The sequence below is a fragment of the Eleutherodactylus coqui genome, chromosome 1 (assembly GCF_035609145.1).
Source record: "Eleutherodactylus coqui strain aEleCoq1 chromosome 1, aEleCoq1.hap1, whole genome shotgun sequence".
NCBI lineage: Eukaryota > Metazoa > Chordata > Amphibia > Anura > Eleutherodactylidae > Eleutherodactylus > Eleutherodactylus coqui.
The window spans coordinates 198,838,521-198,865,128 of NC_089837.1; the positions used below are offsets into that span (position 1 = coordinate 198,838,521).

Here is a 26,608-nt window from a genome sequence, read left to right on the forward strand (position 1 = left end):
ATATCCATCTTAATAGTATTAAATTGGCCAAACCAGGAGGTCCTGAGAGTAGTCTGTTAAATCTTTTAATGTAAGTTGTAAAATTGGACATGATATAAGCGATATAAATGAGCAAAGTCCATCAGGATTTGGGTACCCAAATATTTGAGAACACTACGTTTCCACTTAAGTGGAAAGGAGCATGTTAATTGGCTCACTGTGGCACTAGCAAGGGACATATCGAACTCTTCAGATTTGTAGTATTTGACTTTAAAATTGCAATAGAAGCCAAACATCTCAAATTCCTGTATTAAGGAGGGGAGTGATGTTATGGGGTCTGAAATATACCCCAACAAATCCTCCACAAATAGAGTAAGTTTATAGTGTTGGGGCCCAATCTGTAAACTCTAGATATTAGGGATATTCTGTAGGGCTACAGTCAGGTTCTCCATAGTAAGAAAGGATAATAAAGGCGATAGTGGTCAGCTGTGTCTAGTGCTGTTTGTGATCTGCAGGAGATCAGACAATATACCGTTAGCCCTTACTCTTGCCATAAACTCGTCATAGAGTGCCATAATCTGACTGAGCGATAAAGGGCCAATACCAATCTGTTCCAGAGAACTACATAAAAACATCCAATTAACTCTTTCAAATGCCTTTTCAGCGTCAATAGAAAGGAGGCATGCAGGAATTTTACGTATTTGGGCACAGGACATGAGAAGTAGGGTTTTAATGGTGTTATCTCATGCTTCCTGCACCCTGTATAAATGCCCATTGATCATCATGTGTTATAGAGGGTAGTAGGAAGCAAGTCTCTGGGCTATACGTTTCACAAAAATCTTCATATTGGTGTTAATTAGGGTAATAAGGCAAAAGTTAGAACAGCAAGTAGGCTCTCTACCGTGTTTAGGAAGGAGGGTAGTATGTGATTCTAGATATTGAGGAGCAAAGGGGAAGATAGGAGAAATAGAATTAAAAACTTTTCTCATGAATGGTGTGAGTTGGTCGTGGAGAGTCTTATATAACTTATTGTTAAACCCATCCAAGCCAGGACTTCTGCCCAATGGTAGGTTTTTAAAAGTCTGCAGGATTTACTCTGATTAGGAAGATAGAAGTTGGCTAAGGTAAAAAGCTCATTGTGTACAGATACCTTAAAAAATAAGATTCTCCCCTCTGTGTTGCAACAAATCTCCACTATGGAATGCGGAAGGAATTTATATATACCTATACTAACACCCGTAGATGTGGAGTTGGGGTTAGGAATATGAAGCCAAGTGTTGTAATACCTCTTTGAAAGATTAGGGATTTGATTGGTTCTGAAATAGGTTTCTTGCAAAAACTCTTCCTTATGCATATGATACAGGACCTTAGAACCTTTTTCAGGGATATTCATCCCTTGTGTCTTAATAGAGCAAAATTTTACTTGTGCCTTGCTATGCTTGTAGGTGCAGTAAGGACAGGGAGAGAACAAAAGATGGGTGGTGTGTGCATGGAAAAAGAGGGTAAAAGCAAAAGCTAGAGGAGAAGAGACGAGAAGAATATAGATTGATAGAGGTGCTAAACAATGCATTTACTCCCTTGACACTAAGCCAGGAGGCAAAGGAACCAAAACATAATTAGTGGAAACATCCAGTAAAAGGCTATGTAGGTGAGTGACAAGAGGGGTGCAGTCAGGCTTCAGACCCAAGCCCCAGCATGCCTGAATAATAGCAACAGACATCAAAAATTAAGCAAACAGCACACAAAAAAAGAAATAAGGTGACAAAATAAAAGTCATTCCACCCTATAAGACCAATGGCTTAAACAATCCTTCCATTTGCGAAAAATAACCTATCCAAGGATCGGCCTCCTCCAGAGGGGAAAAACATGTGCCTTAGGAGAGACCCAAGCCCAGACAGACTGACCAAGAAAGGACCCCAGGCTTCTATGACCTGTGCACCATCTGGAAGTTACCTGCTGCTGATGAAAAGGGCTAGTGAGTACTCTGGGGCTTCTGTATGAGTGGAACTCTCAGTCTATGCCTCAGTCTACCGTCATGACCAGGCCATGCCACCCGACAATTATTACAGTTGTTAAAAAGTTATTATACTTAGGTTTCAGGGTGGAATAAAAAAAATAGCTATCTTGCTATATAGGCAAATTTGGTTGCATTCACAAGGAGTTAATGTTGCTAGATAATTATTGAGGTATGTACTGTACATTTGTCATTATGTTCTGAAACTGCTATATACAGTAAAATTCATTTCATGTCTGTAACTTTAGTTCTGCTGCATTGCGTGCTAAATGTTAGCATGCAAAATGACTGAAATGAAGGCGAACAGCCATAAATGGATATACTGAGGTGTATTTGTATTCTAAGGAAGTTATAAATTGGCAGGTGGTTTCCTGGCCCATTTTATAACGAATATATGGTATTGCAAATAGAAGTGCTGCATCAAAGCAGGTAATACAACATTTTGTATATAGAATCTCTCATGTATATTTTTAGTATTTTATGAAATATTCAGTTAATTTGTTGGGTTCTCTTATATTACTGAACTTTATGCAACACTTTCATGTAAAAAATTAATAGAAGATTTATTGGTTGCTTAATTATAAGTTTTTAAGGCACTAATTTTCAGTGAACAATATGAAACAAAGTATATAAATCATGAGGTCGAAAATCTAGAATGCTATAATATAGCAATGCCATTTTTAAAGGCAAAACTGTTGTGAAATTGATAGGTTTGTTCAGGATTAGAAAAAAAGAGTATTTTTTTCTCTACAATTAGTGGGACATTTGTCCATGGGCTATGTCTGGTATTGCAAAGTCACAAGACTGTTAATATTATTCTAAAAATAATAGAAGATATGACCCAAAATACAATCCTCTATTGTCCTTTGTCACTGAATATGGGTTTGTTATGGATCCAAAACAGATGTCATTATTTTGAGTTTCCAGTGGCTTCTAAGGGGAATTCTTGCCCACAAATTGTCATCTGATGATGTGTTCTGCATTTAAATTTTTATGGCAACTGACAGTATGTGTACATGCAGAAAAACATTTATGTGTATTGAACTACTTGCTATCATAGTCTCAGCCCAAACTGGGCAATGATTGGAAGCTATATAAAAAAAAGAGCAAGCATAAGTTACCTATTAGATCCAACTTTTCTGCTCCAGTTTTCTCCACTGGGCTTTGTTTGCCCGCAGCAATAATGGCACGACATTGACAACACATGACTATTATTAATATATTATATTTACTACTTAAATAATTTTTTTGACATGGCATACAGTTGCAAGACATAGTAATTGAACCCTTTAGATTCACCCGAATTTCTGGATTCATCATTAGTATTGATGAAATGTATCAAAACCACAATTGTGTAAATGTTTCAAAGGCACAATTAAAGACAAACACACTCTAACTAAACTAATAACACATAAACAGTCGTAGGCGTGCTTTTGGAGAGAACCAGAAAACTTTCGCTAGAGCAAAGAATGTCGCAATTTGCTTATTTGATTGGGTGCTCAGTTTAACCTTTAGTGATCAAGGCTGTTTGCGCCCTAATGATCAGACCAAATTTTAAAAATCTGACAAATCACTTTAACATAGAATAACTCTGTAAAGGTTTTGCATATCCATTTAATTCTGACATTGTTTTTTTGCCACATATTGTACCTCATTTAGGTGGTAAAATAGACCGATGGAATTTGTGTATATTTATTAAAAGAGCAAAAATGGGAAACATTTTGAACAAATTGTACATTTTTTACATTTTTGTTTTTTTAACCATTTAGGAGACGTACAAATTTAACATTGTTTGTTAAAATTTTGAGGAACATTTTGTTTTTCTACACCAAGCCAAGATTGCAAAGGCTCATAGGAGTCAGGGCTTATTCAGACAGGTGTATATCGGTCGGGTTTTCACACCCGGCTGATATACGCTGCCCCTCTCTGCAATGAGAGGAGGTGGGATGGGACGGGAGCTAGTGCACTAAGCTCCCACCCCCTCTCTGCTCCTTGCTACTATTTGCAATGAGAGGACTGGGACAGGGGTGGAGCTAAGTCCCAGCCTGACCCCTCCCCTTACAAACAGTGGTGAGGGGCAGAGAGAGGGCAGAATGTAAAAATGTTTTAAATTTTAAGTTGGAGTCAGATGAGTTATTAGAGCTATAGAGGAAACCAATGTTACATTGCCCTGTGCAATGTAAACCAATGCATCAGAGGGGCAGCATATGTCGGCCAGGGCGTGAAAACCAGGCCGATATACACCCATGTGAATAAGCTCTTAGTCGTAGCATAATTGTCAGGTGTGTGCATAAGTGTGTCTGTTTTGATGTCTCTGATTTGCTGCAGATTTTGTTGCGGATTCTGGTACAGATATGCAGCAGATTTGAATAGGGGAAATCTGCTGCAGATCTATGACAAAATCTGCGACAAAATCTGCAGCAAATCAAAAAAGTATGAACACATTCTAACAATTTAAAACAAAAATAGACCAATCAAATAATAGGGAAAAAAATAATCAACCCTTTCAGAGCCATTTAGATATTTAGGATAAACGCAAACGCAAAAAACTCCTTCCGTACTCTAATGCCTGGATCAACAACCCTTCTGAAGGTAAGGCCCATTTATACGGGACGAATGTTGGGCAAACTATGCCTGGCACTCATCCCAGTGTGTTCACAGAGCGGCCTGCAGGAGATTTCTCTCCTCGCTCTCTCTCGAACCCCTCTCCATTGACTTAACGTAGCGGCCATTAAGTACTGAACGGCTGCTATTTACACTGAACGATCGACGTTCAGCTCATCGTCGATCGTTTATGCGCATAAACCTCATTAATACCTTCAGAAGTTTCGTTGATCCAGGGATTATTCTGATTACCAGATTGGAGTTGGGAAGGAATTTTTTTCCCTAAATGTGGAAAATTGGCGGAACTGGGTGGATATATATCTTTTTCAGCCTTACATAATATGTTACTATGTAAACATTACAACTATTTTACTAAAATATAAAAAGTATATATAGAGGAGAATAAACTCCTTGGGCTTTTTAAAACAAATATACCAGATAATTTATTAAATTCAATCCTGTAGGATACCTACCTAGAGTTACGTTTTAATATCCATGCAGCTTCTCTATTCAAAAGACGGTGCTTCCGCTCACCACTGCCTCAAGGCTTTACTACTTTCCCTATGCCATAGACTTTCCTAATCATTGTTATAAAGACCAGTATAAAGGGTCTGACATTGATTTGCAGAATTCTGCCATCCAATAGGTGGCGCTGCAGAGGTATTGTTCCATCTTCCTTATTTGCATATATTTCCGGGAGGAGCTTACATAGCCTTATAAGTCTCCTCACACACCTTCTAGGTGCTCTCCTTAAGGAGAGATGATACATTTCCTGACCCACGTCCCAGGCCTCCCACTAGCCAAACCAGACACCTCCTGCAGACTGATCAGGGGCAAAAACTGCAAAACAGCTGTCTGTGTATGGTTTTCTGATCCTGGTCAATTCCTAATCATTGTTATAAAGACCTGTATAAAGGGTCAGACATTGATTTGAAGGAATGCTGCCATCCAATAGGTGGCGCTGCAGAGGTATTGTTTCATCTTCCTTATTTGCATAGACTTTCAAGAAACCCATGTTTTTAATATGCACAACAAACAACTCATTTTGCTGCTGCAGAAACGAAGTCATAAGTGTGCTTTGCAAAACAAGTTTTTATTTTTCATGTGGTACACCCCACATATCTTAGGTTATATACTAGACACTCTTGCATAAGCTGCAGGGTTTAAATTGCAGTTTATAAATGAAGCCACTTTATGTTCCTTTCCATCAGGTAATGGAATGATGGTGTTTTCACAGCAAATTTACAGATATTGTACCCATTTCCACCACAATAGTAAACCCCTTTTTGTGATAACCAAACTTTCCCACAGCACAGAAAGTGTATGAAACTGCCCCTTTTCATGTATTCAGCACACCATGCGCTGGGGGAAATCTTACAAAGCCCATGCAGGAAATGCCAGGCTACATAAATTTCTCCCATAGTCCCTTTCATAACAACTGAAGAAAATAATACTTCTAATCTGAAATTCCTCCTGATCAATTTTATAAATAATTTTTCAATGTTTTTGAATGTTTGCCTTATAAGACTTTCCTTTTTATTACATTTTTGCAGCATTTACTTAAATTGAATACTTAGCATCATGTATCAATATAGCAAATGGTATTCATTCTTTCTTTCAGGAAATTTGAAAATAAAGTAAAAAGGGGGTATTTATATACAAAAGCCTCTGGAAATCTCATTCTACATTTTCCACAAAGATTTTGTGAAAATTAATTTACGGTAAGGTACTACTTTTCCGGCCAAGATCTTTGTCACAATAAAACATATCTGCAAGCTTGAGGTATGCGTGGTTTCAAAGATAAATGAGAACAATGTGGCTATGAAAAACCAAAGTACCTTTGCACTGGATTCTAACTGTGTCACAGTCAGCCTTTGTAACATGCAATCTTGAAACCAATTTACTTTACATGCAAGTTGTGGTTTACATAGAAGTGGAGATTTTTTACATAAAGGCTTGGCTGAAATGATCTACAAATTTCTGACAACTTTGAAGATAATAAAGCGTAATTGCTATGCAAAATACACAGTTTTCTGGCACAAATAATGACAGAAAAATGTCTTACATGCTAGTAGCACATTTATCATGTGTTTTTAAATGCTTTCGGACAGTTTTTTTTATTTGTCCAAAAAAGGAGTGTGATCTAAATTTCCCCTAATTCTGCCAAAATTTGGGCACAATCTTTGGCCTAAAGTAAGCCAAGTGAGTCCTCTAAACTTAGACTAGACAGTCTTAAAATGCACAGACAGATTTACCATTGTGACACAGGGGACCTGTTACTTGTGCTGCTGAGACATGTAGTACTATTGTGATTCCAGCAGCACAGCACTCTCAGGGTTAATGATTGAGCTGGCTGGGTGTGGTACTGTCTGCTAGCCAATCCCCTGGATCTGTGCTCACATATAAACCCAGCTCCTGGTCAGTCTGTATGGCCCCTCAGGTAAGTAGTCATGAATGCTTGTCTGGTGAAGTTTGCAGTGTGACTTGGTTCATGTCCGTTTGTATGTTTAAATTCTGTCAGTTTTGTGTTAGCTTGCTGTGTGTCCTGCAATCTGTGTTGTGTCCTGTTGCAGCGTGTGGTGTGAACGGTGTCCGGTTCTGCTGGACTCCTGGTTAGTGTAGGGACTAGCAGTATAACCAGGAGCCGTGAAGTGGCCTGCTAGCTTTCAACATCTTGTACAAAATGTCAACCAATACCTGGTATTTATATTCAGCTTCCAATCTGTTACTAGTGGTTGCATGTTGTATGCAGTGTATTCTGGGTCTGTCATGTGGCATGTGAATGCATCCTGTTCTGGTGCGTGGCTCCTAGGATCAGCTAGGGCCCAGATCCGAAGACTGCTGGGCTGCCCTTATTGGGGCAATGTCCCCGCTCAGGTAGGGCCATTCTCATTCCTCCTTGTAGCACAGGGTCAGTTGCCTGAAATCGGTGTGAGTCCCGTGTGACCCTGATGATACCCATGTGCGTCCCCTTTGGTCACGATCGTGTGGGTCCCGTGCTTTGCCTGCCCACACGATCGTAACAGGACCCATTTACCTGTTTGTCCTGTAATCCTGTTTGCTAACAGAGTCTAAAATGAAAAAAAGGGGGGTTTGGTACCTTGTTAGACAGTAGTGCAAAATGTGATTGTTCTCAGTAAGAGAAACTAATTAATCTTGTAGATATGATACCTTTTAACGGTTAACAAAAATACATGATGTTAGAGCGAGCTTTCTGACCTACTTCAGGACCTTAGCCTGATGAAGGATCAAGAGTAGGTCCGAAAGCTCACTCTAACATTGTGTATTTTTGTTAGCCATTAAAAGGTATCATATCTACAAGATTGCTTGGTTTCTCTAACTGAGAACAATCACATTCTAATAGAGTCTCACATGGAAATTAGAATACAGCATTCAAATGTTTTTCCAGAACCGAAGCTGGATAGCCCCTTTGTCAGAATTTGTTAGCCATCTCTTTCATACGTGCATATCCAGTACAGGGGTCTGAAATAATTCTCTTCACTCTCATAAATTGATTACGAGGAAGAGACTCAGGGGATGTCTACTTTTTATCAGCCAGTTTGTGATAGATATCAAATATTATCTTACAGCCAATTACCTCAGAATTTGCATCCAAGAAAATGGCTTTTATTGGATATGATGTTATGATGAAGGAAATATTGGGGAAATCCAAATTCAATGCAGAGTGGAGATGTCATTGATAAAACATAAAAAATAATACAGTGCTATAAAAATAAAGGATGAGAATTCACATATGACTCCTCAAACATATTTCTGATAATAACTGCAAAGGTTGGTGCAACATTACTCCTCATTGCTGTCCATTGGTTCTGGAATAAAAAGTAGTTCCTAGTTAATACCCTAGAAAACATTTCAAAATACAAGAATTCTCAGATGGGGAGTAATTATTAGAGGATTTCAAGTTATGTTTAAGTTGCATAATGCCCAACTCATGGGGTGTGTTGGCATAGAGACTATTTATGTTCATAGTAACTGAAAAAGTGTCCTCAAAATCAACTTCAGTAGAAGAAATTTTAATTGATTACATCAGTAATATCGCATAAATAGAAGTGACCCATAGTAGCAAAAGGTCTAAGAAGTTTGTTCAGAAAACAAGCTGTAGGTTGAAAAAACACAATTTGCTTCTGACACTATTAGGTGACCCAACGAGGAGGTAAGTCATTTATGTATACTAGGAAAGTGTACAAGACCAGGATACGAGGCACCTAAGGAATGAAGAACTCACCAGTATTTTCTGAGATTATCCTAGTGTCAATGACCTAGGAAACTATAGTGGACAGCTCATTCAATACAGAGCTTGTTGGATCACCAGGTAGTGGTTGGTATGTGTCGTTATCACCTAGTTGGGATAAAATTTTACAAACATAAATCGTACTTATTAAAAATCAACACACGTAATGACAATGGACCTGTCATTTTGAAGGCTGATAAGTACAGCCCTTTCTAATCTAGACAAGTTACCTCTAACTGACTTAGACACAAAAGCTCCTAATCATTGTGCACTATCGAAATGTATTACTCTACAAAATGTTTATTTTTAGGTGGGCAAAAACGACTCGCCAGTTTACAATCCAAGGTCATTATTTAAAAATGGATCCTATTGGTTCATCAATTTCAAGAGGGACTTTTAACTTCAGTTCCCTGAAGAAACATTCAATATCTTTATCTGGTGTATAAAAATCAGGTAACGTGGGAGCAATGAAGGACCGGCCCCTATTTAAAAGGCTTTCCTCACTGGATGACAGAGTGCATGAAGAAATATTCACAGTTAGACCAAGCATCTCTAGGAGCGTGTTGCCACCTGATTCTGTTGAGCTTGCAGTGGGCATCCTCTGAAGTTTACTCCGGAACCTTCTGCCACCACTGTGGGATTGTCTCTTGGTCAAAGTGTTGTTTGTGGACGACCAAAAAAAGATCCTGTCAAAAAAAATCACTGCTTGATGTTGAGCCCTATATCTGGAGGGAACTTGTTATGTGTTGTGTTCGTGCCACCTATAAATGCAACTTGTTTTTGACATGAACTCAAGTGTCTTCTTGAAACCGAGATGACATGCCAGCTTGGAGACATGAGTCATCCTAAGCAAGGATGCATGCCCTTTGGAAGGCTGAGACAAAGATCTTTCCCAGCGGTGTATCATTGAGACGAGTGGTATTGGCAGAAACAATTCTTTCTGGATCAATAATGGATTGGGGCTTCAGATTATCATCAAAAGTATCAAAAGACCTGGACATTGCATCCAGGTCCTTTGATTCAGCAGGATGAAATATGAATGAATTAGACATTCTTGATGTAAACACAAATATAGGCAAGTTGTTTATCTTGGTGGACTTGCAAGGCTTTGGTATTGAGGAGAGATCTTGGAAATCAGAAGAAAACATCAATGCCCCCAAGCAGATCAAGAAATTTTATTCCCCTCGTAGGAGGGACTGGTGTGCTGTCACAGCATGCTTTTATCACGGTTTATAGGGGGTTGCCACCATGCTTCTTCCTCTGCTTGCTCCCTGTATTCTTCCCATACAGCGCATACACATTCCCGTCCAGCTTCTTAAACCCTTAGCGCGAATTTTTGGATGTCTTGTTATATTTGTGGAGCCCCCTTAAGTACCAGTACAATGGGAACTCCCAAAAGTGACTCCATTTTAGAGACTATTCCTCTCAAAACAATTTATCCAGAGGTGTAGAAAGCATTGTGAGCCTACAGGTGTTTGGGGGATTTTGTTAAGATTGGGCCTTGCAAATGAAAAATTACTATTGTTCTAATAATACATAGGTTTAGCCCCAAATGTTTCATTTTTACAAGGGGCAATAGAAGAAAAAGCATTCTACAATTTGCTAAACAATTTTTTAAAGTACGGAATTGTTCCACATGTGGACAAAGTGTGATTGTTCTCAGTAAGAAAAAACAGGTAATCTTGTAGATATGATACCTTTTAATGGCTAACAAAAATACATGATGTTACAGTAAGCTTTTGGTTCTTTCTTATCAACCCTTCATCAGGCTAAAATGAAACTGGTTTCGATATAACATACAAATTTTATTGCTTGATTTTAAGGCCAGTATGAAGGCAGCCTTATCGTATTTTTAGTTGTCAAGCGGCACAAAAAAAACCACACAACCCTGATAGTTTATCTTCTTTTTTTGTATGCCATGCACCTTGTGGTATAAATGATGTTAATCTTACCAGTATATATTATTTTTTAACACTTTTGTCCAACAAAAGCATATTTCATAGAACTTTTTTTCTGAACCATATTCAGAGAGATATATATTTTTTATTTTGTTGTTTATGGAGCTGTGTGAGGGTGTGTTTTTAATTGCATGTGTGCATTGGTAGTGTTTTGGAGTGCATCTGACTTTTTGATCTTTTTATTTTGTTTTGGGGAGGTGTAATGATCAAGACAGCAATTCTAGTATTTTTTCATTGATAGTGTGGTGCCCCACGACTACTTAGACACGAGGCACATGCTGAGGAGCCGGCGGGGGTAGAGATGTCACTTGTCACGGTGGCTCTACCAGACTCCTCCCACAAACGGAACCTCGGCCAAGGCACCACTAGGCCTCTTCCAGGCAACCTAAATATGTGTAGTGGACTTGAAGTTGTCATGCATGATGCCACTATTCCTTCACACCGGCAAATCTTTGGTGGTAGAAATAATTAGAGTCCACACACTGATAAACTTTGAATGCCTCAATCACTGGGAACGGGTAGCGACTGAAAACTTTACTTTGTACTTGAAGAAATACAGCTTACTCGCACGTGCAGGAAAGACAGTGTTTCAGCAGATGGTCAGGGAGGGGAACACAGGATGAAATCAGGTCCACAGTCTAAGTTATCTGTGGTGCTCCACTCCTGGACACACACACTCCGGGACTCTGAATAACTCTGGAGGAGGACGCAACACCCCATTGACACTCACTCAAGACTTGTTTGTAGAACATTGCACGGTGGACTCCTTCACTCCTCATACTCCTCAGAGGTGGTTCCTGGCATGGAAGGCCTCAGGGTACCTTTCCTCCTCTTCCATCACTTCACCACAAGAGGGTTGAAGGTACTCCCATGTGGCTGGCACTCTCACTCTTTTCTCTATCATTGAAGATGACAGAAGACCTCAGAACCACACTTTGCAAGCACATATATCATATACAACATCACGTGACTAAACAAACTTGTTACATTTTCCATGCTGCAGCTGTGCAATACACATAACTAGCGACAGGACAATTTGCACAGTGCATACACACTAAAGACATGACATGTATGACAATTATGGAGGGGCCAGATATATATGTTTCAGGCCACTACAGTAATGTACCATGCAGCATAAGTGACGTTAATTTTCTACTGTGGGTAAATACAATGATGGCAGTACACAATTTATATCATTTTTGCATGTTTTCCTACCTTTAAAAAAACAAAACATTTTTTGCCAATATTTTTGGTTACTAAATCCGGAGTATGGAGCTATGTGACTGCTTGTTTTTGAGGGACAAACTTACACTTTCATTGGTACCATTTTGGAGTACAGATGACTTTCTGATCACTTTTTATTGCATGTTTTGGATGCTTAAATGTATCTAAAAATGTACCTCTGTTACTGTTTCTTAGGGGTTTTTTGCATGCCGTTCACTGCAGTATTAACACGTTAATTTTATTCTACAGGTCAGTAGAGTTGCATTAATACAAAATTTAGTTACTGGTTTTTTTTTTAGATTTTAATATTTTTGAACAGTAAGTATTTTTCATAGATAATTTTTTTAATGCATAGCCGTATGTTTCCATCTATGGAGCTGTGTGAAGGTTTGTACTTTGTGGGATGAGTTCACATTTTTATTGGTACCATTCAGGGGCCCTTATGATTTTTTAGGTCTTTTTTCATTCTGTTTTTTGGGCGAAAAGATGACCAAAATCAGCATTTCTCACATACAGATAGGCCAGAGGTAATGCATCTCATGTTAGCACGATACAGCAATCTACTGATGCGACTATGCTATGTACCTGCATTACATATATAGTGTAGTGGCACCGGCTGACCTACATCGGTAATGTAGTGTGCCATTCTTCAAGGCTGACGCTGCTACATCTATAGTTACTTTTTTGTTTTTTTCTTGCTACAGTATGTGCACCATGCACCATAGATAACACAATGACTTTATAGTGCTGGTTGTTAGGAACATGGGAATACAAATATATTAAATTTTATTTTATTGGAAAAATGGTGATTTTTATTCTTATTTATTTGTGATTTTTAAGTTAAAACATTTTTATTCATTTTTACCATAGTTACTTAATCCCTCAAGGAGAAAAACTGGTTGGTCATTGGGGTGCTTAATAGACCGGTTTAAGGACACATATTCAGTTGAAAACTGTATTGGACTAGAGAGCCATTGGCTCCTTACCCTTCTACTTAGTCCCACATGTAGCAGTCTATAAGAGTGAGGAGCGCGCTGAGGACATTGGCATCCTGGCGCACACTAACATCACTGCATCATACTGCCTGTGTTTCTCACTACCAGCTTCCAGATCCTCCAGTGGTCTACCTCCCTCTTCTTCTCCACAGGTGGCAGAGATTTTGGTGCATTCTGCCAGCTTGAAGAATGGTGAATGCTGGCATTAACTCTGTTTGTGGGCAGCTCCTGGGCACAGATTGTTTCCTAGACCAGGCAACAGAATAGCATTAATAGATGTGGCAGTGAAGAATAAGGGGGTGTTTCTTGGGTAGTGCAATCTCCCTACAACATGGATGAGAGGCTGGTGCTGTGTGCGGTCCCACTTGCCCCAGCTTCAAACAAAAGCAACTGATGATAATGCCAGTGTAAGGGTGAATGCCCACAGACGGGATTGCTATGCATTTCCCGGTGTGGAAAAACATACGTGAATTCCACAGCTATTAGGTTCTATCGAACTAAATAGCTTTCGGCCTGCCAATGCTCACATGTGGAATTCTATTGCGGATTTCTGCGAGCATGAAAAAAAACACGGCATATAGTAATAATGGAGACCGCGTCGGGCATGAGCCTTTTAGGTTGCATCACTGGGGTGAGCTGAGTACAGATCTAGGACAATACTCTGTTTGCAAATGTAGGAAAAATGCTATTGATAATTATTCCCTATTGTTATCATTAGTACAAAGCAATTATAAGGAGATGCTGGGATTTGTAGTGTGATCACAACTGGAAAGCCACAGAGTGCTTTAGTTGCAGACAATAAGTAGCTGAAAGTGAAATGTCTAAGTTGTATAGTGATTGTTTACATTTTTTTCTGGCACAAAGGGAGCACCAATAGTGGGGGGCACAAAATAACTAAATACTATACGGGGGTACAAAAGAGAACTTCTTTGTGGGGAGCACAAAGGTTGACAACTCCTATGTGGAGAACAGTTCTATTGTACAGGGCAGAAAAGGATGCAGTACTGTGTAGGGAGCAAAAAAGGAGCTATTATTACTGTGTGGGAGAACAAAGGGTACTCTAATAGTATGTAAGGCACTATTACTGTGTGGGTGTTCTGGAAATGATTACTGTTTAGGGGGCACTATTACTGTGTGAAGCATTAAAGTCAATGCTATTATTACATTACAAATCATAACTGAAAGAAGTTGCCATGGCAGTCTGGGCCAGATGGAGAAAAATAGCGTAAGTGAATGACTCCAATCACGTCACTGGATTTAATTGTTCTATAATTACTTATATGATCCACAGCGCTCCTGTGTAGAACTAATATCTTCCACTGTTTGGTGGGAATTTTGGACTTTAGTATTGTTTAGTAACAAAAGGTGATAATTGTTCCGTGAATGGTGACCTGGGGTCTGAATTAATGTAGGTGTTAAGGCTGGGGTCTGAATCAATTTAAAGGTTTGGTCTGGGATGTGAACTTGTGTTTCTATAGAGGCAGGAGAGTCATCAGAGGAAGTCGTTATAGCCGTGTCGGCTGAATGGAGAAGAAAAGCAAAGAGAATGTGTACAGTGAAAGAAGACATTACTTTAAGAGACTAGTCACCTCCCACACGTCTATTATAGTAAATGTTTGTATGAGATAACAGTTCCAGAGTATCTTAATTTAAAAATCTGTGTTTTGACAAGATGCTCCAGAAGTGCTATTTCATAATACAAGTATTTACTAAAAGAGGCATGTCAAGAGCGCTGACCGATCCTCTTTAATTGTTATGTATTCTGCCTGTGGCTGTGTGTGATCACTATTGTATTCTAGGAGAGGATAAACCAAATGTGTACCGGAGGCTGGCAGTGTAAAGGCTGTAGTACTTAAGCATTTTATGAAACACTTTAATGACCTATGACATATACATCGGTCATGGATTGTCAGGGAGAGTATGGAGCAGGTACATGACTTAAGCTCAATACACAGCAGCTATAAGTTGTTTCTTACAGGTGCTAGCAATGGCCACAGTCAGAGCTATCTCCACTTATGGCTGTTTAACTGTTTAAATGCTGTAGTGTCTAAACATGTAGCTCAAGGGAGGCTCTCTCCCGCTACCCATCAGCCCCCGTGACACGATCGTGAAGTTGCCAATGGGTTGCCTTAGTAGCCTGGGTTCCTGTGAAGGCCCCCAGGTCTACCATGGGTTTTAGCCTATTAAGCCCTACCTGTGGCAGGGCTTAATATGCTTCCACTAAAAGCACTCGTATAAATTGCCAAGTACACAGATAGACCCTATAAGAGACATGAACTTGTGATCAATTGATTGCCTGTTCAATATATCCCTGAGCAATTTAAGAAATTAGGCTGAGCTCTGCTTGGTTGCCATGGCCAACAATTTTTTTTTTAGCAACGTTGTTAAATGAAGCCCACTATGTATACTATAAATCAAACTTTTATTTTACTGGCAATGGCATTATGTAAATTGCTTGGTACTGTATTTACTGTGAAATCTTTATAGTAGCTACAGTGTTGAAAGCTATAGTGTTAGGCTCTTCCCTCGGCCCTCTTCCCTCTCCATTCTGCAAGTGCATTGTCCCGTCTTAGGACAGGTTGCCTCAGGCTACATCAATGGCAGCCATTTTGTGGCATTCCCAGACAGCCCCTGTAAGATTTAGCTCACAAAAACGGAGGCTTCTCAGGAAAAAAAAAATCTATTACTCATTGGTTGCTATGGGTCACAAGGACAGTTTTTTTTAAATACTGTATTTCATATATATTTTAAGATTTAGGAATAAGTAGTTAACAAGCCTTTTTTTAAAATTTCAGATCCAGTGAACTGGCACAGAGAAAATGGCAAACTTCAGCACCAGCACCACATATTATCCGGATATAGACTACATACCACAAGAGCCTTGCAGTCAAGAAAGTGTCAGAGTGTTTTTGAAAACTTTTGCGCCTGTTACATTTTCTTTTATATTTGTATTTGGGCTGGTGGGGAACATACTAGTGGTGATAACATTCATTAACTACAGGAGAAGAAAAAATATGACGGATGTATATTTACTAAATATGGCGATAGCAGACATATTATTTATTTTCACCCTTCCATTTTGGGCAGTATATTACTATGATGAATGGATTTTCAAGGACTTTATGTGCAAAATGGTAAGAAGCATTTATGTGATAAATTTCAATTGCAGCATGCTGCTGTTGGCATGTGTAGGCATTGATCGATATGTCGCTATTGTACAAGTCACTAAGTCATTTCGACTTAGAACAATGGCCTTAGCATATAAGCGAATACTATGCTTGTCAGTGTGGATCATTTCTGTCATACTCTCCGCCACCACATACATTTTTAGTGCTTCCTATACAGTAAATACAAACCGCTTAGTCTGTGAAGCGCAGTACCCTAAATATTTGGAAGCATCTAAATGGAAGTTAGCAGCTATAATCGTTGAGGTCAGTGTAGGATTTCTGATTCCCTTTGCTGTCATGTTTTTTTGCTATGTCTCTATTGTTAAAGCCCTCTTGAAAGCTAAAAATTCTCAAAGACATAAAGCCATTAATGTAGTTGTCACTGTGGTCATCATATTTCTGATATGCCAACTTCCATATAATGTTATTCTTTTGAGAAAAGTTGCAAAAGCAGATCAAGTGCCAAGTTGTCAAGAAACAATGAATGAGTGGTATGCAGTGTTTATAACAAAAACATTAGCTTACTTCCACTGCTGTTTAAATCCTGTGATCTATGCTTTCATTGGTGTAAAATTTCGAAATTATTTTTTGAAAATAATGCAAGATCTATGCTGCTTTAGAAAACTTTGCACACCTATAACTCACTGGTCAAGAGCGTCTTCTGACATTTACTCTTCAAGGAAAACAAGTGAAATATCTGCAAGTGAAGGTGGCTCATCCTTTACTATGTAATCTGTAAAAAAGGCTTTATCACATGTATCCTCTACCATTGTAAATAAAGTATAATCTAGCTAAATAATCCAAAAAAAAATAAAATATATATATATATACATATATATACACACACAAGCTTATCTCTAGCTATAATGAAAATCAATTAAAGCTTAAAATATGTATCATTTTACTATATCAACTCATTTACACAAGTTAATACTGGAGTTGATTTAATGGGCAGCACCAGTTGCATGTGGTGGCCAGGAGTTCCAGAAACAGCAGAGTGGGCTCTGCTATGCTGTTTCCATAATTCCATAGAAGTGATTAGGATAGGTGATAAAGTCTGATTGGTGGAAGTCTCACTGATCCTGAGAACTGGGGTCCTGTGTCCTCTCCCCTCCTCATTGTGGGATCATTGCACCCCTACAGTGAGCAGAAGATTGAATGGAGTGACGATCACTCATGCACTGTGCTGCTCTACTCATTTCAATGGGACTGCTGGAGATAGTAAAGCGCATGTTCTCGGCTATTACTGTGAGTCCCATTGAAATGAATTAAAATGAAAACAAAGGTTTGGTACCGTGTTAGCCAGTAGAGCAAAATGTGATTGTTCCCAGCAAGAGAAACCAAGTAATCTTGTAGATATAATACCTTTTTATGGCTAACAAAAATACATGATGTAATGATAGCGAGCTTGCGAACCTCTCAGGCTCTTCGTCAGGCTAAAAATGGATTAGATCTGAAGAGGCATGGATATTTATACACCCTTATAACATACATACTTATGACAAGGCACAGACATGGATGTGATTGGTTTGCACTTAAAAGGAATTCTGCAACAGAAAACAAACTTTTTTTTGTCTAGGCACTGATAGTGGAGTGAAAGTTTTATGGTCTCTAAATTACTGTGTGTGTGTGTGGGGGGGGGGGGGGGGGGGTCGTAAGGCCAGGAATGCTACAAGAGGTACACAAACATTTTTAACTAGACACTGATAAGGGATAATAAGTTTATGGTCCCTGAATTACTGTGGATGGGGGTTTTCACCAGGCCAGCAGTCTTATCTGTGCAATAAATGTCTTCACACCTCCCATTCAGGCATAAATCCTGGGGAATAATTTAACCCACTGTTCAGCGTGCCAAAAGCTGTTATCAATTTATATTTCCAAATTCTTCTATGGTTTTGTGACTTGAAACCACCCTTCAATATCAAAACTCTCATATCCATCTCATATGTCATGTCCATGGTTAGAAAAGTGCTCGGCCACAGGTAATTCTCTCTTTCTGTGTTTAATCGTGTGGCGATGAGACCTCATCCTCGCTTTCGGTCTTTGCCCTGTTTCTCCCACATGAAGCCCCCCAACAGGACATTTACTGCACATGATCAGGTACACAACATCAGACGTGGAACATGTGAATGTCCCTGGGATCTTATAGTCCTGCTGTGTGTTGGGGATCCGTATCCTGTCCACAGTCAGTATATGTGAGCAGGTCTTGCAGCTCCCTATATTACAGGGATAAGTTCCTTTTTGTGTGTCAGAGGGCAATACACTCCTGATTATAAAGTTCCTCAAGTTAGGAGGTTGCCTGTAATACAGAAGGGGAGGGTCTGGGAATATGGTTTTCAGACGGTCATCCTTGTGTAGGGTATAATGGAGTTTCTTTGCGGTTTTCCTTACTACCTCTAGTTGCGAATTGTAGGTCACTACTAGAGGCAAACGATTGTTTCTTTCCTTCTCCTTGTATTGGAGTAGTTGATTTCTGCGTATCCTGGTGGCTCTGGTGATTTGGTCATCAATTGAGGTGGGATGGTAGCCCTGATTTAAAAATGTCCTTTTAAGATGGTACAAATGTTCCTCTCTGTCTGTTGGGTTGGAGCAGATCCGGTTGTATCTAATGGCTTGGCTGTAGACTATGGACTTTTTGATGTGACCATGGACTTTTTGACACACTAAACAGTGGGTTAAATTATTCCCCAGGATTTATGCGTGAATGGTAGGTGTGAAGACATTTATTACACAGATAAGACTGCTGGCCTGGTGAAAACCCCCATCCACAGTATTTCCGGGACCATAAACTTATAATCTCTTATCAGTGTCTAGTTAAAAATATTTGTGTACCTCTACCATCATTCCTAGCCTGACAACCCCCCCCCCCCCAGCCGCCACCGTAATTCAGGTACCATAAAACTTTTACTACGCTATCAGTGCCTAAAAAGTTTGTTTTCTGTTGCAGTATTCCTTTTAAGTGCAAACCAATCACATCCATGTCTGTGCCTTGTCATAAGTATGTATGTTATAAGTGTGTACAAATATTCATGCCTCTTCAGATCTAATCCATTTTTAACCTGACGAAGAACCCGAGAGGTTCGCAAGCTCGCTATTACATCATGTATTTTTGTTAGCCATTAAAAGGTATCATATCTACAAGATTACTTGGTTTCTCTTGCTGGGAACAATCACATTGAAATTAATTTAATGGCATCGTGCATGAGCGACTGCCACTCCATTCAGTATCCACATTACATCTGGTGGGTGCCTTGAGCCCACAGTGATGAGAAGAAGGGGACACTGGTTCAGTGTTTTCGAAATTAGTGGGTGTCTCAGCAGTGAGACCCACACTGTTCAGACATTTATCACCTATCTTATGGATAGATATGAAGTCAGTTTTGGTACAACCCGTTTAAAAATGGAGCTCCATTATTGATATACAATGTCATGCAATTAAATTAATACGCATCTAATTTAGAATGTATTGAGATAAAAAAATAAAAATTCATTTAAATAAATGCAATAATTCAATTTACAGTATCTAATGTCTGTACATAGTGCACATCACCAAAGATTATTTTAGGGTCACACATTATGAGATGGATAATAGAAAATCTCTTGTGATTATATTTTAATTTAATGCTAACCTTAAAGTGTAGCTTCGAATTGAGTATTTTTAAATGTTATTATAGGAAATTGCTTTTTCAAGAAAATTGAACAGTTGTGGATGAGTGTAAACTTATGGAGGACCAGCTGATGTCCCAGAACAATTTCACAATCTGCTCACACTCACTCTCACATGTATTGCAACCGTTTTCTAACAAGATAGCATAAAGAAACAAACGCGGGTGTGAATGCATGATTTAAAATGTTCACCTATAGGATGTCTTGATTGTGTTGCAGAGTGGTTATAATATAAAAGGATATTTAACATGTAACACTGTTATATTCTTTTTGTATAGACTTCAAAAATTTCAAATAAAGTTTACAAATTGAAAAGCCTTTTTTTAATACTGATGCTTATACGAATCTGGCTATATAGAAATAGCAATATATGACAAAGTAAGAAAAGAAAACACAAGCAAAAATATTTTAAGGGGTTATCTGAGAAACAGAAAAAAATAGATAGTGAAAAAAACTGTGTACAGTAATATAAATAGATGCCTTTAGTTATTTCTAACTGCTCATTTTGTCTAGGGGACCATCATTAGGGAATGAAAATGGCTGCTAAACACAGAACCCATACTGCTTTGGGCAGGTAGTATCAGGACAGAGAGCTGAGCACCTATATAAGCATCCCTTGCTCCTCTGTCCATCAGTAAAAGGCCAATTAAGCGAGTTGCATACAAGCAGTGTTAATGGTGGACGTAGTGCTCATAAGGGTTCTAGCAGCTATTTGTAGCATCTTCTGCATCCACTGTGACACAGGAGCCATCCAGGAACCCACTTACTCCCTGTAAGTAAGAATTAATTTTTTTTGGGTTTCGACACTCCAACTAATGGGTAACTAATAAAAAACCATGATCCAGGAGTTTATAAGAATCCAAATACTATTGTTTGATCAAGCAAACTTGATAACCATTGTTCATAAAAACTCAGTCATCGTATTCCAAGCTCTCTACTTAGAATCATAGAATTGTAGAGTTGGAAAGGACATCCAGGGTTATCAGGTCCAACCTCTTGCTCAATGCAGGATTCACTAAATAATCCCAGACAGACGCCTGTCCAGCCAATGTTTGAAGACTTCCACCTCCCCTGGTAACCTGTTCCACTCATTGATCACGCTCATTGTCAGAAAGTTTTTTCTAATATCGAATCTGTGTCTCCTCCCTTTCAGTTTCATCCCATTGCTTCTAGTTTTTCCTTTTCTAAATGATAATAGGGCTGATCCCTCTGCACTGTGACAGCCCTTCAGATATTTGTAGACAGCTAAGTCTCCTCTCAGCCTTCTTTTTTGCAAGCTAAACATTCTCAGATCCTTTAACCGTTCTTCATAGGACATGTTTTGCAGACCGCTCACAATCTTGGTAACTCTTCTCTGAACTTGCTTCAGTTTGTCTATGTCTTTTTTTTATTAGCTATCCCTCTTAGCTTTGTGTAGTTGGCAAATTTGATCAGCTTCTCAATTCCCTCATCTAGATCATTTATAAAAATATTGAATAACACTGAGCCCAGGACAGAGTCCTGTGGTACCCAACTTGGGACATTCTTCCAATTGGATGTGCAACCATTTATGAACACTTTTTGAGTAAGGTCATTTAGCCAGTTGTGAATCCACCTAACAGTTGCCTTGTCAATCCGATATTTGGTAATTTTTTCAATAAGTATGGTATGAGATACTTTGTCAAATGCTTTACTAAAGTATATTCACTGCATTTTCCTGATCAACCTAGTTCGTGATACTGTCATAGAAGGAAACTAGATGTGTCTCGCATGACTTGTTTGTTACAAACCCATGCTGGCTCTGGTTAATTACTCCGTTCTCATCCAGGTACTTGCATGCATGCGGTTTAATTATTTGTTCAAAGATCTTTACCAGTATAGAAGTCAGGCTCACAGGCCTGTAGTTTCCTGGATTTACCTTATTCCCTTTCTTGAAGATACAGACATTTGCCCTTCTTCAGGATTCTGTTCTCTAGGAATTTTCAAAGATTACGGCGAGAGATTCAGCAATTACCTCTGCTGCTTACTTCAGTATCCTAGGTTGTAATTCATCTAGAGCTGGAGACTTGAATTCATTTAAGTTAGCTGAGTGTTCCCTCACCATCTCTCTGCTTATAGATGGCCTGCATCCTTTTATTTCCCCAATAGCACAGGGAAGATCAGTTGATGTTCCATATTTTTTCTGAAGAAAAGAGATCTGAAATAGGAATTTAAAAGTTCAGCCTTCTCAATATCATTTTTAAGCAATTCACCATTTTCATGCTGTAAACGTCCCATAGCATCTTTGACTTTTCTTTTGACATACCCTTAAAATCCTTTTTTTTTTAAATTGATTTTGGCCTCTCTTGCAAACCTCAATTCCTTATTGGCTTTAGCTATTCTGACACTAGCCCTGCAGTTTCTGCAGAGTGCATTATACTTGTCTTTAGATATGTCCAGCTCTTTCCATGTGATAAACATTTTTTTCTTATTTTTCAGCATGTGTTTAAGTTCTATGTTAATCTATCCTGGTCTCTTAAAATACTACCCATTCTTCCTTCTTTTAGGGATTGTTAACGATTGTGCTTTAAAAATCTCATTTTGCAAAATTCCCCATCCTTCTTGGATATTTCTATGCTTAAGAACATCAATCCATTGAATCCTTCTTACCCTTTTTCAGAAATCCAACTTTAAAGTTTCAGTCCTCTCACATCTACTTTCCTTGTTATCTAAAATAGAAGGATGTCATTATCATTGCCTTCCAAGTCCCAGCCAACAGAACTTCCTCGACCATTTCCTCTCTGTTGGTAAAAATTAGGTCCAATATAAAAGATCCCCTTTTTTTCTCTTCTGCTTTTTGGAAGATAAAGTTGTCAGCAAGAGAGGATAAGAATTTGTTGGACACACTACTTTTGCCTAAGAGATTCCCCACAAATGTCTGAATAGTTAAAATCTCCCATGATCACTATGTGAATACTTTTTTGAGAACTTGGCCATCTGATGTAGAAAGAGTTCATCCATATCTTCTGCTTCTACAGGCAGACTATAGCAGTGATGGCGAATCTTTTAGAGACCGAGTGCCCAAACTGCAACCCAAAACCCACTTATTCACTGCAAAATGCCAACACAACAGGGGACGGGGCTTATCATGACGTACTATTTTCCCCCCGTCGTTCTGAAAAGGACAGGGCTGTTTCAAAATAGACTTCGTGCAGATTTTTACTGCTTTTTGGACGCGTAAATACTGCAGAATGTCCTCAGTGGAAATTTCTGTGGAAAATTCTGCAGCATTTCCACATCCAAAAAGCAGTCAAAATCTGCACGCTGTCTATTTTGAAACAGCCCTGCCAATTTCCGCCACATGTAAACATACCTCAGCGATAATATTGACCCACCGCAGCAACCTCAGCGATAATATTGACCCACCGCAGCAATAATAGTGACCCCCCAGTGATAATAGTGACCACAAAAGCAATAATAGTGACCCCCCCCCCAGTGGCCCCAGCGATGATAGTGACCCACAGCGGCCCCCAGTATCACAGTGACCCCCCCTCCCTACAGCGGCCCCCAGTATCACAGTGACCACCCCACAGCAGCCCCCAGTATGACAGTGACACCCCACAGCGGCCTCCAGTATCACAGTGGCACCCCATAGCGGTCTCCAGTATCACAGTGACACCCCACAACAGCCCCCAGTATCACAGTGGCCCCCAGTATCAGTGATCCCCCCACAGTGATGCCCAGTATCACAGTGACACCGCACAGCGGCCCCCAGTATCACAGTGACCCCCCCCCCATAGTGGCCCCCAGTATCACAGTGACCACTCCACAGTGGCCTCCAGTATCACAGTGGCACCTCACAGCGGTCTCCAGTATCACAGTGACACCCCACAGTGGTCTCCAGTATCACAGTGACACCGCACAGCGGTCTCCAGTATCACAGTGACACCCCACAGCGGCCCGCAGTAACAATAGTGACACCCCACAGCAGCCCCCAGTAATAATAGTGAAACCCCATAGCAGCCTGCAGTAATAATAGTGACAACCCGCAGTGGCCCCTAGTAATAATAGTGACAACCCGCAGTGGCCTCTAGTAGTAATAGTGACACCCCACAGCGGCCCCCAGCAATAAGTGACACCCCACAGTGTCCCCCAGTAGTAATAGTGACACCCCACAGCGGCCCCCAGCAATAATAGTAATACCCCACAGTGTCCCCCAGTAGTAATAGTGACACCCCACAGCGGCCCCCAGCAATAATAGTGACCCCACAAGTGATAGTGACCCCCCAGAGATAAGTGACCCCCCAGTGGCCCCAGCGGTAATAGTGACCCCCCCCCAGCGGCCCCAGTGATAATAGTGACCCCCCCAGCGGCAATAGTGACCTCCCAGTGATAATAGGGACACCTCCAGTGATAATAGTGACCCCCCCAGCGATAATAGTGGACCCCCCAGCGATAATAGTGACCCCCCCACACAGTGACGCCCAGTATCACAGTGATCCCCCCCACCCCCACAGCGGCCTCCAGTAGCACAGTGATCCCCCCACAGTGACGCCCAGTATCACAGTGACCCTCCCCCCACAGCAGCCCCCAGTATCACAGTGACCACCCCACAGCGGCCTCTAGTATCACAGTGGCACCTCACAGCAGTCTCCAGTATCACTGTGACACCCCACAGCGGCTCCCAGTAATAATAGTGACACCCCACAGTGGCCCCCAGTAACAATAGTGACACCCCACAGCAGCCCCCAGTAATAATAGTGAAATACCATAGCAGCCCGCAGTAATAATAGTGACATCCCACAGCAGCCCCTAGTAGTAATAGTGACACCCACAGCGGCCCCCAGCAATAATAGTGACACCCCACAGTGTCCCCCAGTAGTAATAGTGACACCCCACAGCGGCGCCCAGTAGTAATAGTGACACCCCACAGCGGCCCACAGTAGCAATAGTGACACCCCACAGCGGCCCTCAATAGTAATAGTGACACCCCACAGTGGCCCCCAGTAGCAATAGTGGTGTACACCCCAAGAATAAGGCTGAAAATAATAAAAATAAGGCTGAAAATAATCAGGAAAGACTAGAAAAGTCTAAGAGAGTTTTCAAACAGCAAGTTGAAGAAATAAAAACTCAGTTGGAGGACCTTAATGAGGATTTAGGATGCTAAGTTACGCTTAGAAAGTAACCTGCAAGCTATGCGGAAGGAGTTTAAAATAGATGAAAAAGACCTGAAGGAAAAAGTTGCCTCTGCAAAAAAAGATAGAGAAAAATTGCAGCAACTGCCTTGGTTGCTGGAGCAGATGACCTATTGCCAAAGAGACCTGGAAGACACTAGAGCATCCAGGGATGACATTAAGGTTAGTTTAAAGTACGTGAGAAAAAAACTGAGAAATCTGGAAGCAGGGGTACTCTATATGTAAAAAAAAGAATAAGCTCTCTGTGACTATAAAGGCAACGCATGGGCATGAACCAGAAAGCCATTAGCCCCTCCTTCTAAGAAATCCAATAGTAGGCTGTAAGGGAAAGGTCAATCAGCCAAAGCAGACAGTTGCTGTTGTTCCAGTGAAGAATAAAAGAACAGCAGTAATTGTAAACCATACAGTGCACATGCTGAAAGAAAAGAAGATTGGTCAGAGACCAAAAGAGAGCGATCCAGATGAGTATGGTTGTGTTGTGCTGGAGAGACAGAAAGCGTCACACAGCAGGTGAAAAGAAGGTGGCCCGAGAAGCTCTAGCGGAAGAGCTTACGGTGGGTCACACACTACCTCTGCTAAAGCTTTTTCATGTGTTATTCCACACATTAAATTTTTTGTACAGTTTTAGGCACTGGTACCCAAGAAGGACATATCAGAGCTTGAGAGGGTTCAAAGACAGGCAATTAAATTAATAAATAGAATGGGCGCACTATGACACCCATATGGTTATAAAAATTGGGGTTATTTTGTTGAGAAAAAAAGACTGTTAAGGGACGACCTAATATCTATGTATAAATATATCAGGGGGCAATACAAAATATCTCTCCCAGGAACTAATTATACTCAGGACTGTGACTGTAATAAGGGGGCATTCTCTATGCCTAGAGGAAAGAAGCTTTCTACACCAACATAGAAGAGGCTTCTTTACTGTAAAAGCAGTGAGACTATGGAACTCTCTGCCTGAGGATGTGGTGATGGAGAACTCACTAAAAGTTTTGGAGGGGTTGTATGCCTTTCCTGAGCAACAATATTACAAGTTAATATTTATTTGAGATTTATTCAGATTTTAAAAAAGAAAAAAAAAGGAGATCCAGCTTATCAAATGGAAAACATAAAAACACTAAACACTTTTCTTCGGACAATCCATTTTCAGCAATATGCATCGATGACCTCCTCCTTTTATGAAGGTGTCCTGCGTCTGCCATACCATTACATAAATAATTATGAAGTTAATCTTCGCTTTTCACACCAACTCATTGGAAACCCTTAGCAAAAAAGACACCAGTCCGTGCAGACAGTAATCATCCTTGTCACACTACCAAGGCCAAACCTGTAGGAGAGATTTTGAGGGCCAAGAGAAACTGTTCCTACATTGATTATCTTATGGCACAAGTAGGTGTATGAGAAAGAGAGGTTATGCTCATTGGATGTTACATTGTGCTACAAATATTGTAAATAACAGCTCATTCTGGGCTTCTTTAAAAGTCATCTGATTCCCCTGGTTTAGATCCCGGGTCCAAACAACCTAAACCTGTATTGGTTTTGAACTATAGTCCTTAATTTTTTTCTGTTGACTGGTATGATTGAAATGCTAAA

At 40.0% G+C, this 26,608-nt stretch overlaps 1 protein-coding gene across 4 annotated transcripts in view; it reads left to right on the forward strand.

Moving 5' to 3' along the window:
- The window catches only part of CCR6 (C-C motif chemokine receptor 6), a 32,959-nt gene extending 15,426 nt beyond the window's left edge, over positions 1-17,533 (forward strand). For 2 of the 4 annotated variants that reach the window (XM_066590667.1, XM_066590677.1), the window contains exons 2-3: positions 6,219-6,318; positions 15,822-17,533. In XM_066590667.1, coding sequence (XP_066446764.1) covers positions 15,846-16,925 — 1,080 coding nt within the window. In that variant the 5' untranslated portion in view covers positions 6,219-6,318; positions 15,822-15,845 and the 3' untranslated portion in view covers positions 16,926-17,533. Of the gene's footprint in view, positions 1-2,389; positions 2,423-6,218; positions 6,319-15,821 lie in introns of those variants that run through there. The other 2 variants (XM_066590656.1, XM_066590685.1) reach the window with 2 other exon arrangements.
- The last annotated feature ends 9,075 nt before the right edge of the window (positions 17,534-26,608 follow it).